The 14,505-nt window shown below is 42.6% G+C and overlaps 1 protein-coding gene across 12 annotated transcripts in view; it reads left to right on the plus strand.

Moving 5' to 3' along the window:
• MAPK8IP3 (mitogen-activated protein kinase 8 interacting protein 3) overlaps window positions 1–14,505 on the plus strand; it is a 178,214-nt gene that overhangs the window by 39,824 nt on the left and 123,885 nt on the right. For 9 of the 12 annotated variants that reach the window (XM_077449191.1, XM_077449188.1, XM_077449183.1 and 6 more), the window contains exons 2-5: window positions 5,807–5,927; window positions 7,455–7,525; window positions 8,814–8,905; window positions 13,227–13,250. In XM_077449191.1, coding sequence (XP_077305317.1) covers window positions 5,807–5,927; window positions 7,455–7,525; window positions 8,814–8,905; window positions 13,227–13,250 — 308 coding nt within the window. The remainder of the gene's footprint in view (window positions 1–5,806; window positions 5,928–7,454; window positions 7,526–8,813; window positions 8,906–13,226; window positions 13,251–14,505) is intronic. The other 3 variants (XM_077449185.1, XM_077449192.1, XM_077449190.1) reach the window with 1 other exon arrangement.

Below are 14,505 nucleotides of genomic sequence, written 5' to 3' on the forward strand. Positions count from 1 at the left end.
TCTTTTAATATGATGGAACCCTTCAAAAACTCCCAGGCCTTAGGGAACCCCTGATAATAATTACTATATCTACAACTAATGGTACATTAGCATGGTGATCAGTGGGAAGATTGCTCGGTACTTTGGTGGTCAGTGGGAAGAATGCCCTCCTTACGGATATCTAAAAACATTATTGGCATCAGTGGCTACTAATCTGAGAGGCAGAAATTGCTTATTACTCAGGAAATCACTAGCAACCCCTAGAGGAACCCTAGGATTCCACAGATTCCTGGTTGAGAAAGGCTGAACTACAGCATCGCTTTGGATGGACTGACCTGTCTTGGGTTATGCAGGCATTTTTTAATCACAGGGTCTGAAAAGAATTGGTGTTAAAGTCACTCACTTGCGCTACTGTGCTACTGGAGGAGATGGTTGGGTAATTTTTAAGGCATTGGTATCATGAGATTAACTTCATTAACTTGAATGGGAAAAATCACTCAAAATCCTTAGAACTTAAAAACTGTTAAGCGATCAGTATCTTACCTATGGATGTGATTAGTCGTCGTTACCCCCCCCCCCCCCCCCCCACCATTAAAACGTCCCCACCTTTATAAAAAAATCTTGTTACCTGGAGTTGTGCTTTCATTTCTTTTTAGAAAAGAAATTGGACTTAAAAAGGATATATTCATTCTGTATGTCACTGGTAAGATCCACATGTTCTGAATACGTTTCTAGACAGTGACGTGATTTGTGAGTAATTTTGGGCTTTATAAATCAACATTCTGTAGGTGCATGAGCAAGAATAGATTATTGTAGATCATTAATGTGGACCTTGCACTAATGTAATTGGCCATCTCAGGCCTCTGACCCCAACTCAAATTGCCCCATGTTAGTGTAGCACTGACCCCCGAAGAAGCTGCTGGTTTGATTTGGGCTTACTGTTACCTCACCTGCTTGCTTCTCCGTCTTGGGGATCCCGTGATAAATGGCCCAAAGAATATTGAAAATGACACTGAATCATCTTTTGGGTTATTTATTTAGAAAAAAAACAAAGTCTCTTAATGGAGGGTAGAGGGTTAGGGGTGAGTTTAGGCACTTAAATTGCAAGGTGAAAGTATTAAGAGAATCCAGAGAATAAAACTGTTCCACAACTGGATTCAACTACCCCCGGATAGACCTCTCTCACTAGGCCTAGCAGCTGGTGGGATGCTCGGTAAAGTCTCTGCCACAGACTTGTGATATACACTTGAGCGTTACTGAGGGATGTGGATAAATTTAAAGAACTGACATACGGTACCAGTTTCAGCCGATCCGGCGATACCATATGAGTGTTTATCCAGGTTGTGTCCTTCAACTAAGTCTCCAGGCTCCTTCAGAGAAACCAGCCTTGCGCACGGTCTTCTCCTGAAAGAGTCCTCCCCTGGGGTTCTTCAGTTGCTGGGCCTCTCCCTTCTGATGAGACGGCACCGGACCATCCCTGGATCAGTAGGCCCCGAAGTTCACTCGGGCCTATCCCTTCAGTTGTGTCGCCTTGGGCCAGCCGGCCCAGAGACACAGGATGCATAGTTCCGCACCCCAGGCCAGGAGGGCCATGGGGCTGGGTCAGGAGGACCACCAGAACCAAACGGACATAAAGTAATCCCTCACCAATGTGGCGTCGGTACCTTAAATACCATCCCCCAGAATGCACAGCAAGAAAACACTCCCACTGGGCTGGTTCCGAGAGATAAGTGGCATTCAATGCATCCAGCTAGACTGTGTTTCTACTCTTGACGGCGGTGACAGTGACACCTGCGGTCAAGGAGAACCCAGTGTAACCCAGCTGGACTGATACTGAAACCAGAAATTTTGAGAAATAATCCCGAAGCCCAACTGTGGCTTCAGGCAACTTAACTTTACAAAAAAAATAGCGCCTGCTCGCCAGGAGCCAGCGCTACATTAGCATGCAAAATAAACTTAAAATACAAGACTTGTATACACCTTCCACCTGGATTCTGCCCATTGTGCCTAGGTGAGAGTGAAATTACAATCCTAGTGAGATGCTTGGAATTCACAAGAAGATGCCCCTGCAATGTGTGTGGGAGTAAATGTCTACCTTAAAGTGAAACTGTGAGGGCCCTAAAAGTTTCTCAGCTAAGAATATTGTTAACGTGCCAGCAACTTCCTGTGCCTTCAAGATCTTACATTGAACTGCAGATGAATTTCCCAGTCCTTGTGGTACTCCAGGCTGTAAAAAGGGTGTCTACTTTTGCCCAATAACAGGCTAAGCCCCTCCATTCAGCAGTCCATTGCCATGGTCGCTACTTCGTATCTACATTCTGGTTTTGGATTGGTAAATGACAGGGGGCAAAGAATTGCGTTAGAAGAGGGTAGGGCTTAATGCTGATTTTGATAGAAGTGGTGGTGTGTACCACTGAGACCATTGTTCCTGGTTCTCCACAAGGGCAGAAAAATAAGTTTGAGGATTATGCATGTAAATGCAGACTTTTACTGAAAAACATGTACATAGCACCCTATCACCAACCTAAAAAAATGCAGGTAAAATCATAGAGCAATAAAGTTACACCCAAGATGGTGGTACCCAGCAGTAGTTTCAGGAAGGCTTTTACAAGTAAATACCATTTACAAAATATGTTAAATACATATATAATCTTATGGGAAGATTTTTTGTTGAAATTGTTGGTCTGGTGACATGGCCTCTTTAAAGTCTATTTAATACAAGTCTGAAGTGCATCCAGCCCAGCTGTCACCAATGTACTTTATTTTCCATGTATGTTCCTCTACACAAAACATGTGGGGAATTGCTGAGGTATTGGTTAGTCCTAGAACCATTATGAAATTATATACTTTTCTGTATGTTTTTGTTTAATAAATGTAAATTGCACGTTATCCTTTGCCTGTGGACTGGGCATTTTATACTATTTGATAGGTATCTGTAAGTGAGGTAAACATTTTCCTTCATTGTGAGGGTCAGATTCAGCTGTGCATCTGAAGTCCCCCTCATTCATTTGCATTGCGTTTATATTATTAACACTGTATTGTATTCACATAGATTTTTATTGCCTTATTAGATGGAGGGAAACGGTGTTTCTGAGACTATACAGACTCTGTTTCTGATGAGCAGTAAATAATTATGGTCCTGGCAAAGCAATGAAAGTGCTGTGGAAGGTTTTATGGCTTTGAAATCTATCATTGCGTTGCTGTGAATACATTTCATGCTACTTACCTTGCTATCATGAGTGGTCTGGTATTGAAGAGATGCAGCTGGCTGTAACTTGAGTTACGATAATTGAGTACATTTTTAGCAGCTTTTTATTGGAGTGAATGAAAGTCTCTCCCACACCCTCCAATAATCAGTAATATTTAAAACGGTCTAAGCTGTGGAAATCTAAGGCCTATTTGACCATATGCTTCCACCCATTCTATTTTTGTTGGAGAAGATCGTAAATACCCTGGCTCTTTTGGGTGCCACGCCTTTTCATTAAAACAGAGACTATAGATAGGCCTAATGTCATTTAGCAGAGCCCAGTTCTGACCATATTTTATATTATTAAACTTCTTCAAATCTCTTCATAAACTCTCCTTCACTTCATATCCAGCTAAATTCTTGTTCATAAATTTAGGAGTAGGGATGAGCTCCTGCGTGTTCGCACACTCCACGTGCAGAGCCCGCCAGGAAGTCGGCACGGTGCTGCGCTAATCACAGGCAATGAGGCACTTTCCCGATGTGCAGCTGCAGAGATCTGGAAATGTCTCATTGCCTGTAATAAGCGCAGCGCTGTGCGTACTTCCTGGCGGGCTCTGCACGTGGAGTGTGCGAACACGCCGGAGCTCCTCCCTATTTAGGAGTAACAGTGAGGCATATGCAATATTGCATAAGAAAGTTGCTGCTTTTGTGTCCATTTTGTGTTTGATGATAAGTTTCCAAGTCACATACTATCTGTTTGGGGTTTATGGATTGTACTTTGGTTGATCTATTGTGGTAGTGGTAGCCTTGTATGTCCTTTTCCTTCTATTCTGCAAGTAGGCTACGTCTTCAGTGAAGAAGTCAAGGTTGGTTTTCATAGTTAAACCTGAGAGTTGAATATGCAATGAAACAAAAAAACACGCTGGGCAATAAATCTAAATTATAATCTGAATAACTAGATTTAATAATGACATTTTAAATGATAGGGTGATAGGGTTGGAGGTGTAACAAGTGCCTGGAAGTGAGTCAGTCTGTGTGCAGCTCATACCCGTGGTTTGTCGGACACCAGGGTGAAAAGAGTAGGTAGAAGGGAGTGCAGGCACCTTTAGGTGAACTCTGCTGAGCAGAGTATTTCCACTTGAATAGATAATATTACATACAGTATTTATTTGAAAATAATAAAGCAGCTCTTTTTGTGGAAATTCACTTACTGTTAACAGGATACCAGTTTCTCTAATAAGTAGGTGAACATAGAGAAGGTTAAAGAATGTTACCGTATTACTCTCTTTACTCCTCAATAGCTACTAAGTACCAATCATGTACAAGATCTTAAGAAGATAACATAAAATGCCAATAGTCCTTTGTAAAACGTATCCTGAAATAACCCACTTATGTTGAAGATGCAGCGTGGTCAAGGGCACAATTCTTTACATACTTTGGTCATGCAGTAACCTAAGCAATTTCTGGATAAAAGTAGGAGAGTTAATTAAAAATCTGACCAACATTGATCTTGGAAGTAGCATGGCGGCATGTCTCCTCCACCTTTTGAACCCTTCCGCCCTACCCTTGTCCCATCCCCACACTGACCCTATTCCTTTTTCTATTTGTTCCTTCTTTTCTCATAAGACTTATTTACGTTTCTCACTAGAGCTATTTTTGAATAATTTGTTGAACACCAAAGGTGTGTACTATAGACTGACATTTATATTGCTGTTCTGTATATAAGGACTTTCTTGTGACTTTATTGTACATCTCCTTTGAGACCCACAGACAGTCAACCAATGCCTTATTCTACAAACTATTATTATTCAGGATTTATATAGCGCCAACAGTTTGCGCAGCGCTTTACAATATGAGGGTAGACAGTACACTTACAATACAAATCAATACAGGAGGGATCAGAGGACCCTGCTTGTTAGAGCTTACAATCTAGAAGATGGTTCAGGCCATGAAGGAGCGACACAGTATGAACAGATAAATGTTCTGTTTGTTCTGTTGGGGATCCTGTGACTAATGAGTTGACACCAGTGGTAGTATCACTAGTGTGACATAACCCTAAGGCCTGAAGAGGGCTACTAACCTGAGATGTTTGCTATGTGTAGCCAAAGGTAGGTCAGCAAACTATTTCTGTTTCAAGTTTGGAATCATTTCTATAATCTAGATCAGAGTCTCAAACCGGGGGCCCAGCCTTTGCCTGTGGGAGTCATGCTTGTAATGGTCAGCCTTGCAATGCCTTGTAGTTTTGCAGGAGCTGGAGGGCCGCAAGTTTGAGAGCCTTGATTTAGATGGAGCAATGAGCAAAGAGGGAGATAGCATTGTTCTGGTAATAGCAGGTAAGGCACAATGCTGTGTGGTATACGCTATGTCCAATAGGCAGGTCAGGTAAATATTTTTACTTCAAGTTTGCTTTAAAGAAAATCTGTCATGAAAGATTCTGAAAATGTTGGTTGCCTGGTTTTCAGGCTAATCCACTTGCTTTATGACTGACAACAAATGTGCAGATAAGGCCTTCAGACTTCTCTCTGACTTTCCTGACCCACATAGTTATTTTTAAAAGTAAAGCTATTGAAATAACTTCTTTGTACTTATATAAAATGTCTTTATATACAACTTATAAAATATCTGTGTGTCTTTTTACAGAAATTTATTGAATTTGAAGATGCTCTTGAACAAGAGAAGAAAGACCTCCAATATCAGGTGGAAAGCTTGGAATTTCAGTCCCGGCAACAGGAGCTAAAGACCAAAAATTATGCTGACCAAAGTAGGTGACATTAAAAATTATTGGAGATTCCTTCCTAAAGATCCTAACTGCTTTTTCACAATGTTTACCTGACATTGGTTAAAACTGAAAAACTATATGTAAATCAAATATGAAAATATGTCTTAGAAACACACTATGAATATTTCTATCAGTACATAGGGTTGCAATGTACCCAGTATCTGGTTACTATGATCGTAATCCTTTTTAAAAAAAAAAAGGGAAATGTAATGGTTTGGATTCCATGAAATATATATATATATATTATTATTATTATTATTTTTTTAGGTTATTTTAGGAAGGTTATTATTATTATTATTATTAGTTTTTAGGAAGGTTATTGGGAGTTATTGGGAGACATGGGGGCAGAGGGGACAGCTAGTAGAGGGAAGGAGGAGACAACAGGCAGAAGTGACTGCAGGCATGGTACAGGAGACAGTCAGGGACTAAAGGCATGGTACAGGAGAAAGTCAGAGACTGCAGGCATGGTACAGGAGACATTCAGGGACCGCAGGCATGGTACAGGAGACAGTCAGAGACTGCAAGCATGGTACAGGAGACAGTCAGGGTCCAAAGGCATGGTATAGGAGACAGCCAGAGACTGCAGGCATGGTACAGTAGACAGTCAGGGACTGAAGGCCTGGTACAGGAGACAGTCAGAGACTGCAGGCATGGTACAGGAGGCAGTCAGAGACTGCAGGCATGGTACAGAAGACAGTCAGGGACTAAAGGCATGGTATAGGAAACAGTCAGGGAGAGAGCCCCGCTGCTCAGTACAGCAGGATACTGCCCATGCAGTGTCTTCATACAGAGCCCCCCTGTTCTCTGCCTCAGCATCCAGCCAGGGAGAGCCTGGATCCAGTGTGTGGTGGGAAGTCAGAGCTGGAGGAGGGAGGTGTGCAGCAAGGAAACAACGCTTGTGGGCTGTTAGGATGGGCGGGCCTGCACCTAGTGATGCCAATGGGAGGAGGAGGCAGGGAAGGCACTGTCCGGAGGGGAGGAGGAGGCAGGGAAGGCACTGTCCGGAGGGGGGAAGGAGGCAGGGAAGGTGCTGTCCGGAGGTAAGGAGGAGGTGGGGAAGGCACTGTCCGAAGGGGAGGAGGAGGCAGGGAAGGCACTGTCTGGAGGGGAGAAGGAGGCGGGAAGGCACTGTCTGGAGGGGAGGAGGAGGCTGTACGCTCCCAAGCGCCGTCACTTCCGGTATTGGTTTCCGGTATCGGAGCATTTTCGCAAGTACCGAAAGTACTCGCGAAAGTGGCTAGTATCAGAGCTGATACCGATACCAGTATCGGTATCGGTGCATCCCTAATTTTTTTTTTTTTTGTCAAATTCTTATTTTGTTAGTGTAATTAAGTATTTCATATACGTTTTTTAACCTGCATACCTGTAACTACAAAAAAAGAAAAATTGATAAAAACCACAATTTTTATTTATTTTATACTTAATTTTTTCCATTTGTGGTAATATGAAATGTAATGTGTTCTAAATAATAGCATAATGGTATTGATGAAAGTTTTAACTTTGTTCCAGTTTCCAGATTAGAAGAAAGGGAGTCAGAGATGAAAAAGGAATACAATGCCTTACACCAACGGCACACTGAGGTATGCAAAGTAAAAAAATGTTTTTTTAATGATAGAGAACTTTGAAGCAGTACCAAATTAAGAAACTGGTATACCGAGGGTAAAACTTTTATTTGTGGGTTCCTTTCCCTCCACAACTTTATTTTTCATATCTATGAAAAAAAAAAAAAAGCAGAAACCTTAATAACTTGAGCATGCACAGTTTACAGATTGGGTGGTCAGGAGTATGTAACATACAGTACAGTATACAAAGTAGAGCGGTCTTCAGTATGTAAAGAACAGTGCAGCATACCAAGTGAGGCAGTCCAGAGGCTGTAATGTATACCACAGTGTGTATACTTGGGTGGTCAGGCATATGTAATGTAGAACACAGTGTACAAAGTGGAGAAGTAATCTATATCAATAGTACAATGTACAAAGCAAAGAACTCAGAAGTATGGAACATGCAGTACAGGCAGCATACAGAGTCATACGGTCAGGGGAAAGTGACATACAGTACAGTGCAGAGTGGAGCAGTCCAGTGTTTGCAACATACAGTACAGTATACAGAGTGGTGGTACTTAGGAGTGTGTAGCATACAATATGTATGTGATGGACAGTACATTGTATATAGTGATAAGTTCAGTAATATACAGCACAGCACACAGAGTGATACAATCTGGAGCATGTAACATACAGTTAGGGTTGCCACTTTTTCTTCAAGCCAAACCCGAACCCTTTATTGACGCACTATAGAATTGTAACAGACCTGGGATACCTTTGAGTGCTCCAACTAGAATATTAATGCATGCATAGTGCCTCTTCACTCTCCTGTCAGGCTCTGTTCCAAGCCACATTCCTGTCTGAATAATGTCGGACAGTCTGGGTTTTGAAGCATGTGTCCAGGTTTACCCACAAATGTCTCAACATCCCCTACATCTCCTTTCCCTCCTGCCCTAGGCATTGGCCAACAGATGTCCTGCCTGGACCTTTCCGATGTACAACCTTTGGGGGAACAGAGGCCACAAAACTCTGTAGAAAAGTTGCTGTTATGGATGTGTAGCTATCCACAGGCCCTATGTATTGTACTACTTTGTACCCATACGTAATTGAGGAGTACATTCCCAATATTGTTGGAGTGGGGGCATTACAAGCAAACATGTTAAAAAGAATATCAATGCATTTTTTTCTATGGTGGCATTTGATAATATATATTTTAAGCATATAAAGTTTGAGTTTCTTTAGGCTTCTTCAGTCTTTGTTCCCTTGGTATCAGGTTTAGTAATATTTTTTGTTTGATTTAATCTGTCATTTTGTTTTCCCCTCACAGATGATCCAGACGTATATGGAACACATCGAACGTTCAAAACTGCAGCAAGTAGCTGGAAACAGTCAGTCAGAGGGTGGCGTCACAGGCAGAAGGTTGGTGTTGTTAAACTATCAATATTCAATGAATAATTCAGCTATGGGTGGATTCTTATAGCTTTAGGTATCTGCTGATTTTTGTTTTATATCACTTAGGGAGTGGGACTCCAACAGTAAGGTTTTTTGGATGGAGTTCTTAGCTGTGACTCCACTTACAATGTACTCTCGCTCTCCCACTTGCTGGGAAGCCTTTCAGTTCTTGCTGTGTTCTCTATAAAATAAACAAATTGAAATATTGAATGTCCTTCTGCCTCCTATGGTACAGTAGTGGGTTCCTTAGTGGCCCATTGTCATGCCCAAGTGTTATCACATGGGGTCAGGATGTGCCTCTTGAACCTTGAGCTGGTTTCACCTTGCAGAAAGTTGAAACTTGTAAGGCAATTTCAGAGTGCCTTGGCAGCAAATGATGGTGATCATAGTCAGATGTTCAGCTGGACCTCTAGATCAGGGAAGAGACAATGGGGTGGATTTACTAATGGCAAATTGACTGTGCACTTTGCAAGTACAAGTGCAGTTGCAGTCATTTTCCCCAGAGCTTAGTCAATTAGGTAAAGCTATGCTAATTTTCATCATCCAATTATGCCCAACCAAAAATTGGGTATTCTTTACAAAGTGAAGCTTTACCATGTTATTTATTTAAATGTTATTTATTTAATGTTGCATTTTAATGGCTTGGATGGTTTCTTACAGTATAGTTTTAATTTAGTTTTATTTGGTACTAATTGCTGTTATCAGTAATTTTATTGTGTTATTATGTCTTGTTCCATTCATTATTGCGATTTTGTGTTGTCTCTGTTGACTGTAACTGTATTTAATAATTTCCCTTTGGGATTAATAAAGTATTCTGAATCTGAAGGGGATTTACTAAGCTTTGGGGAAAATTAGAGGCGAATACCAGTGCTGTGTCTTGGCCTAGACCGCAAGGCCCAGGTCTAGGAGGGCACTTTTTTGGGTGGGGCGACAGAAAAGCCGCCTCCTCGCACGAAAGAAATCCCCCTTCTCCCGAGTGCAGCTCCCAACTCCTGCACACAGGCTGAATCTCGGAGGCCCAGTGCTACACAAGTTCTGGCACTGAGCTCCAGTAACTGGCCTGACAGGGACGCACAAGCATGGGCACCTGGGACATCTGCCACCTGGGGTCCCACACTTGGCGATCTGATCCCTTTTCTGTGGCAGCAACACCTCTCTCCCCACTGGCAGCTGCACACAGATCACTGAGGATTCTCGTCCTCAGCTCAAAAGTTCACCTGTACATAGCAGGAGGAGGAGCCACGGAGGAGGGACATGATTGCACTGCAAGAGCCGCGCTGTTGTTCTGAGGTCTGTGCATTGTTTAGAGTGGAGGGGGACACAGTAACTGGGAAGAAAGGGGGGGCAGGTAACACAGATGCACAGGAGGAGTGAGGGGAGGGAGGTAGAGCATATGTGCTGGGGGTGCTTTGGGAGGGAGGACATGTTGTGCTAGTGTGGGTATAGGACCCCCTTCCTCCACTAGCACAAGTCCTCTTCTCTCTCAAAGCCCCCCCAGCACATATCCCGTCACCCCCCATCCCCCAAATAAAAAAAATCTGCGTCCTTCTCTGTCCTCCCCCTACGGCGTCCCTCTGTTGTCCTTCCATGACGTCCCTCTGTCCTCATCCCACGGCATCCCTCTGTCTTCATTCCACACCGTCCCTCTGTCCTCATCCCATGGCGTCCCTCTGTCCTCCTCCCACGACATTCCTCTGTCCTCATCCCACGGTGTCCCTCTGTCCTCCTCCCATGGCATCTCTCTGTCCTCATCCCACGACGTCCCTCTGTCCTCATCCCACGACGTCCCTCTGTCCTCATCCCACGACGTCCCTCTGTCCTCATCCCATGATGTCCCTCTGTCCTCCTCCCATGGGGTCCCTCTGTCCTCCTCCCATGGGGTCCCTCTGTCCTCATCCCATGGGGTCCCTCTTTCCTCATCCCATGGCGTCCCTCTGTCCTCATCCCACGGGGTCCCTCTTTCCTCATCCCATTGCGGTCTCCCTGTCCTCCTCCCATTGCGTCCCTCTGTCCTCATCCCACGTCATCCCTCTGTCCTCACCCCACTGCGTCCTTCTGTCCTACTCCCACAGCGTTCCTCCGTCCTCCTCCCACGGCATCCCGCTGTCCTCATCCCACGGCACCCGTCTGTCCTCATCCCACGGCACCCGTCTGTCCTCATCCCACGGCATCCCTCTGTCCTCATCCAACGGCATTCCTCTGTCCTCATCCCACGGTGTCCCTCTGTTCTCATCTTGTGGCGTCCCTCTGTCCTCTTCCCACGTCGTCCCTCTGTCCTCCTCCCACAGGGTCCCTCTGTCCTCATCACATGGCATCCCTCTGTCCTCCTCCCATGGCCTCCCTCTGTCCTCATCACATGGCATCCCTCTATACTCCTTACATGGCATCCCTCTGTCTTCATCCTGCGGCTTCCCTCTGTCCTCATCCCACGAACATGACAGGGTGGGTCTTAAACTGGAAGGGTTGTAGCCTTGACAAGAAGGGGTGGGTCAAATTATAATTAGAGGGTTCAAGAGTCAGGCCTAGGGCAGCACAAAACTTAAATACACAATTGTACACAGCCTTTAGTAAATCCACCCCAGCAAATCCTTATCTCTGACTCTGCAGTGGGCGTTAGAGATCTCTACAGAGAAACCGCTGCTTCCACACAAAGACAAATAATTTTTCTTTACTGTGCACTAGAAGATCACAGTTTTCTGCTCAGGCTATGGCTGCTTTCTGAAAAAAATAAGATTTGATAGCCCTTTTGTTTTAATGCACCTGGATTACATTTTGATGATTTCATCTGAAAGTTTAATTGTGCTTTAAGGAAGAGGGTTTTATTCCTTCATATGCAGATATGGGTTTGAGATATATTTGCTTTACGCCTGTTATTATCATATATGCCATTTTATTGCTTCTTGATTAAACATTTATACTTACAATATTAGTTTTTATGCTAGTATAACATAGAGATCACAATCCCAATCCAATTTTGCAGTGTAACGTTTTCCCATACCTTATGGTAGAAGCTGCAGGGAACTGGATAATTTTAGTCAATTTAGCATTTATGTGATTGTTGTCTGTTACAAGAGCTGAAGTGTTTATCTCACATTAATTTAAATGAAGAAGTAAAAGCAAAACAACACGTTATACAGCTCAAGCAACCATTAAAAGAAGCGTGCAATGCTCCATAAGATCCAGTTAAAACTTCAAACTTTGCATTCTATAACCTTTTGGGAACACAGAAGTTAAATAATCCCTAAGCCTAGGTTCACATACATGCGGAGCGATTTTGATGTCTTTTTTCAGTGCAATTTTCAAAGGGAGTTGTTAAGTGGTTCTGGTGCGATTCAGATGCAGTGGAGAGGAGGGGAGGTGTAGGAGGAGAGCAACCTTTTCAAAATCACACTGCGAGTGAACCTCATGTATGTGAATGGCCACAATAGAAAACAATGTTACTTGACATTAAAACAATCAGAAATCTCATTTAGGTGAACCGAGGCTTAAATTTTTTTGAAAACTCGCTATATGTATTCTATAAGACATTACAGATGTGTGTAAGTGTATGTGAATATGTATATGTATATATTGTGTCTGTATGCACTATTGGCTGTGATTGGCACTGTGATAATGTTGTCAGTGATACACATGCATGCTGCTAGCACTAGTTTCTGTAGCATGGTATACCTCTATCTACATAAATTAAGAATTATGTAACATTTTATTGCCATTTGTTTATAAACATAACATATGTCCATATTTGGTGAGGAAAAGGGATTTTTTTTTAGATTGATATTGATATTTGCTATTTTGATTTTAGAAGGGTTGTCTTTGCTCCCTTATGTCCTGTTGACCGAGGGTTCAAAGAGACAGGAAATAATGAAAAAGTAACTTTATTAAAGACGGAGACAGCAACAATTACATTATTTTTAGTTTAGTGATATAAAATTAAACCACTGCTGTTTTTTCAGCAATTTTATGTCGAATGTGGACAATTGGGAGGTATGGAAGAGGGGCACAGCCATTGATTTAGAACCCACAATCTGTGTCTGGAATCCTAGAAATTACACATTTGGTGCTCCAGAACCATGGCACAGTGACTGCTGGCAAAGGTGGAGATACCCTGCCAAACTAGCACAAGGACCAGCCATGACTGTGGCTCATATTGCTGTTGTGAATGCTTGTTGTATTTTATTTTTGGCACACTTTTATGCATGAACGGGCATCTAACTGCTGTTTTTCTGTCTTGCTTTTTGTGCTGTGGCCGCTGTGTTTTGGGTGTCTTGTCTGTGAATTGTCCCTTCAGTCACCGCCATACATGGAGGAAGAGGTAATTGTCGCTGCCACTGTATCAATGTAAAGAAAGGTTCATTTATCAAGACCTGATAGCCACTTGGGCTGGCCATACATTATACAGTTTTCCTTTAAATTTACCAAAACCATATAATGTGATGTCAAACCTAAACCCTTTCAATTTTTATACAATCAGGCAGGCCCTTGCACTACATAGTTGAATTAAATCTACAGGAAATTGAATAATACAATTGTATAATGTATGGCCAGCTTTAGTCCTGCCTTAAAGAAACTCTGTTGCCAGACCTACCATTTCAATAAAAATGTTCCCATAAGATTATATTATTTAGCTGTAAAAACCTTGATCATGTTGACATCAAAAATACCTAAAATCTTTTGTAAACCTTGTAAAATACTTAAAAAAGTGACACTTCTTAGTACTCACCTTCTCTCCTGTCTGACAGCTACATAATCATTTATGGAATAGAGAAACAATGGAAGCTAGCATTAAAAATGGTTTTGCATTTGTACCTGAAATGTTTTAAGCTGGTGACAAGGTTTTTTTAAAGAGTTACTCAATCGTAAAGAGTTACAATTACTCAATAGTCTTGGCCTTATGTAGTCTTGTATAATATGGTAACGTCCCTTTACTGCTTTTAAATTCCATTCTTCGAGCTAACTTAAGAGGAGTTTCCTAGAGCAAAATAAAATGGTCCATTGCCCTGTAACTCCTTTTATGCTGAGTATGCACAGCTGAACTGGACTTCGGCAGGAACTGGACTACTTTCAGCCTGCGTGTACAGCTCCTCCTCCTCCTCTGGGAAACCAGCACCCGATGTGCGAGTGCCGATCAGTGTGTTCCGGTGGGAGCACCCCCGTCAGAACACAATAGCTCATCACAAACATCAGATGTGTTAGTACGGTGGTCTGTAAGTTTTTCTTTTTGTTCAGCCTACTGGGTTGAACGAAAAAGAAACTTATAATGTGTACCCAGCTTTGGACAGTTATAACCAAATCCAGAGTCCCATTGGAAGATTGCTTCTCCACTCTTGTTCTGGTTCATTTTCTATCCTGGTGATCATTATCACAGAGGGGACCTCCGTAGTTCCCTAAGTGAGTTTGAAAAAAAGCACTGGAAGGCCTACCAAAAATACAAAAAAGTTTTTACTAGCGATAAACTTTTAAGATTATATTCCACTTTGAGTTCTGAACTGTGCAGAACATTGCCTCCCCATTTGACCACTTCAGTGGTGTGGACAGAAACCATTTGGGTGGGTCCGAGACTTGTGTTC

The sequence above is a fragment of the Lithobates pipiens genome, unplaced genomic scaffold (assembly GCF_037356315.1).
Source record: "Lithobates pipiens isolate NorthernLeopardFrog02 unplaced genomic scaffold, aLitPip1_a1.2 Scaffold_22, whole genome shotgun sequence".
Taxonomy (NCBI): domain Eukaryota; kingdom Metazoa; phylum Chordata; class Amphibia; order Anura; family Ranidae; genus Lithobates; species Lithobates pipiens.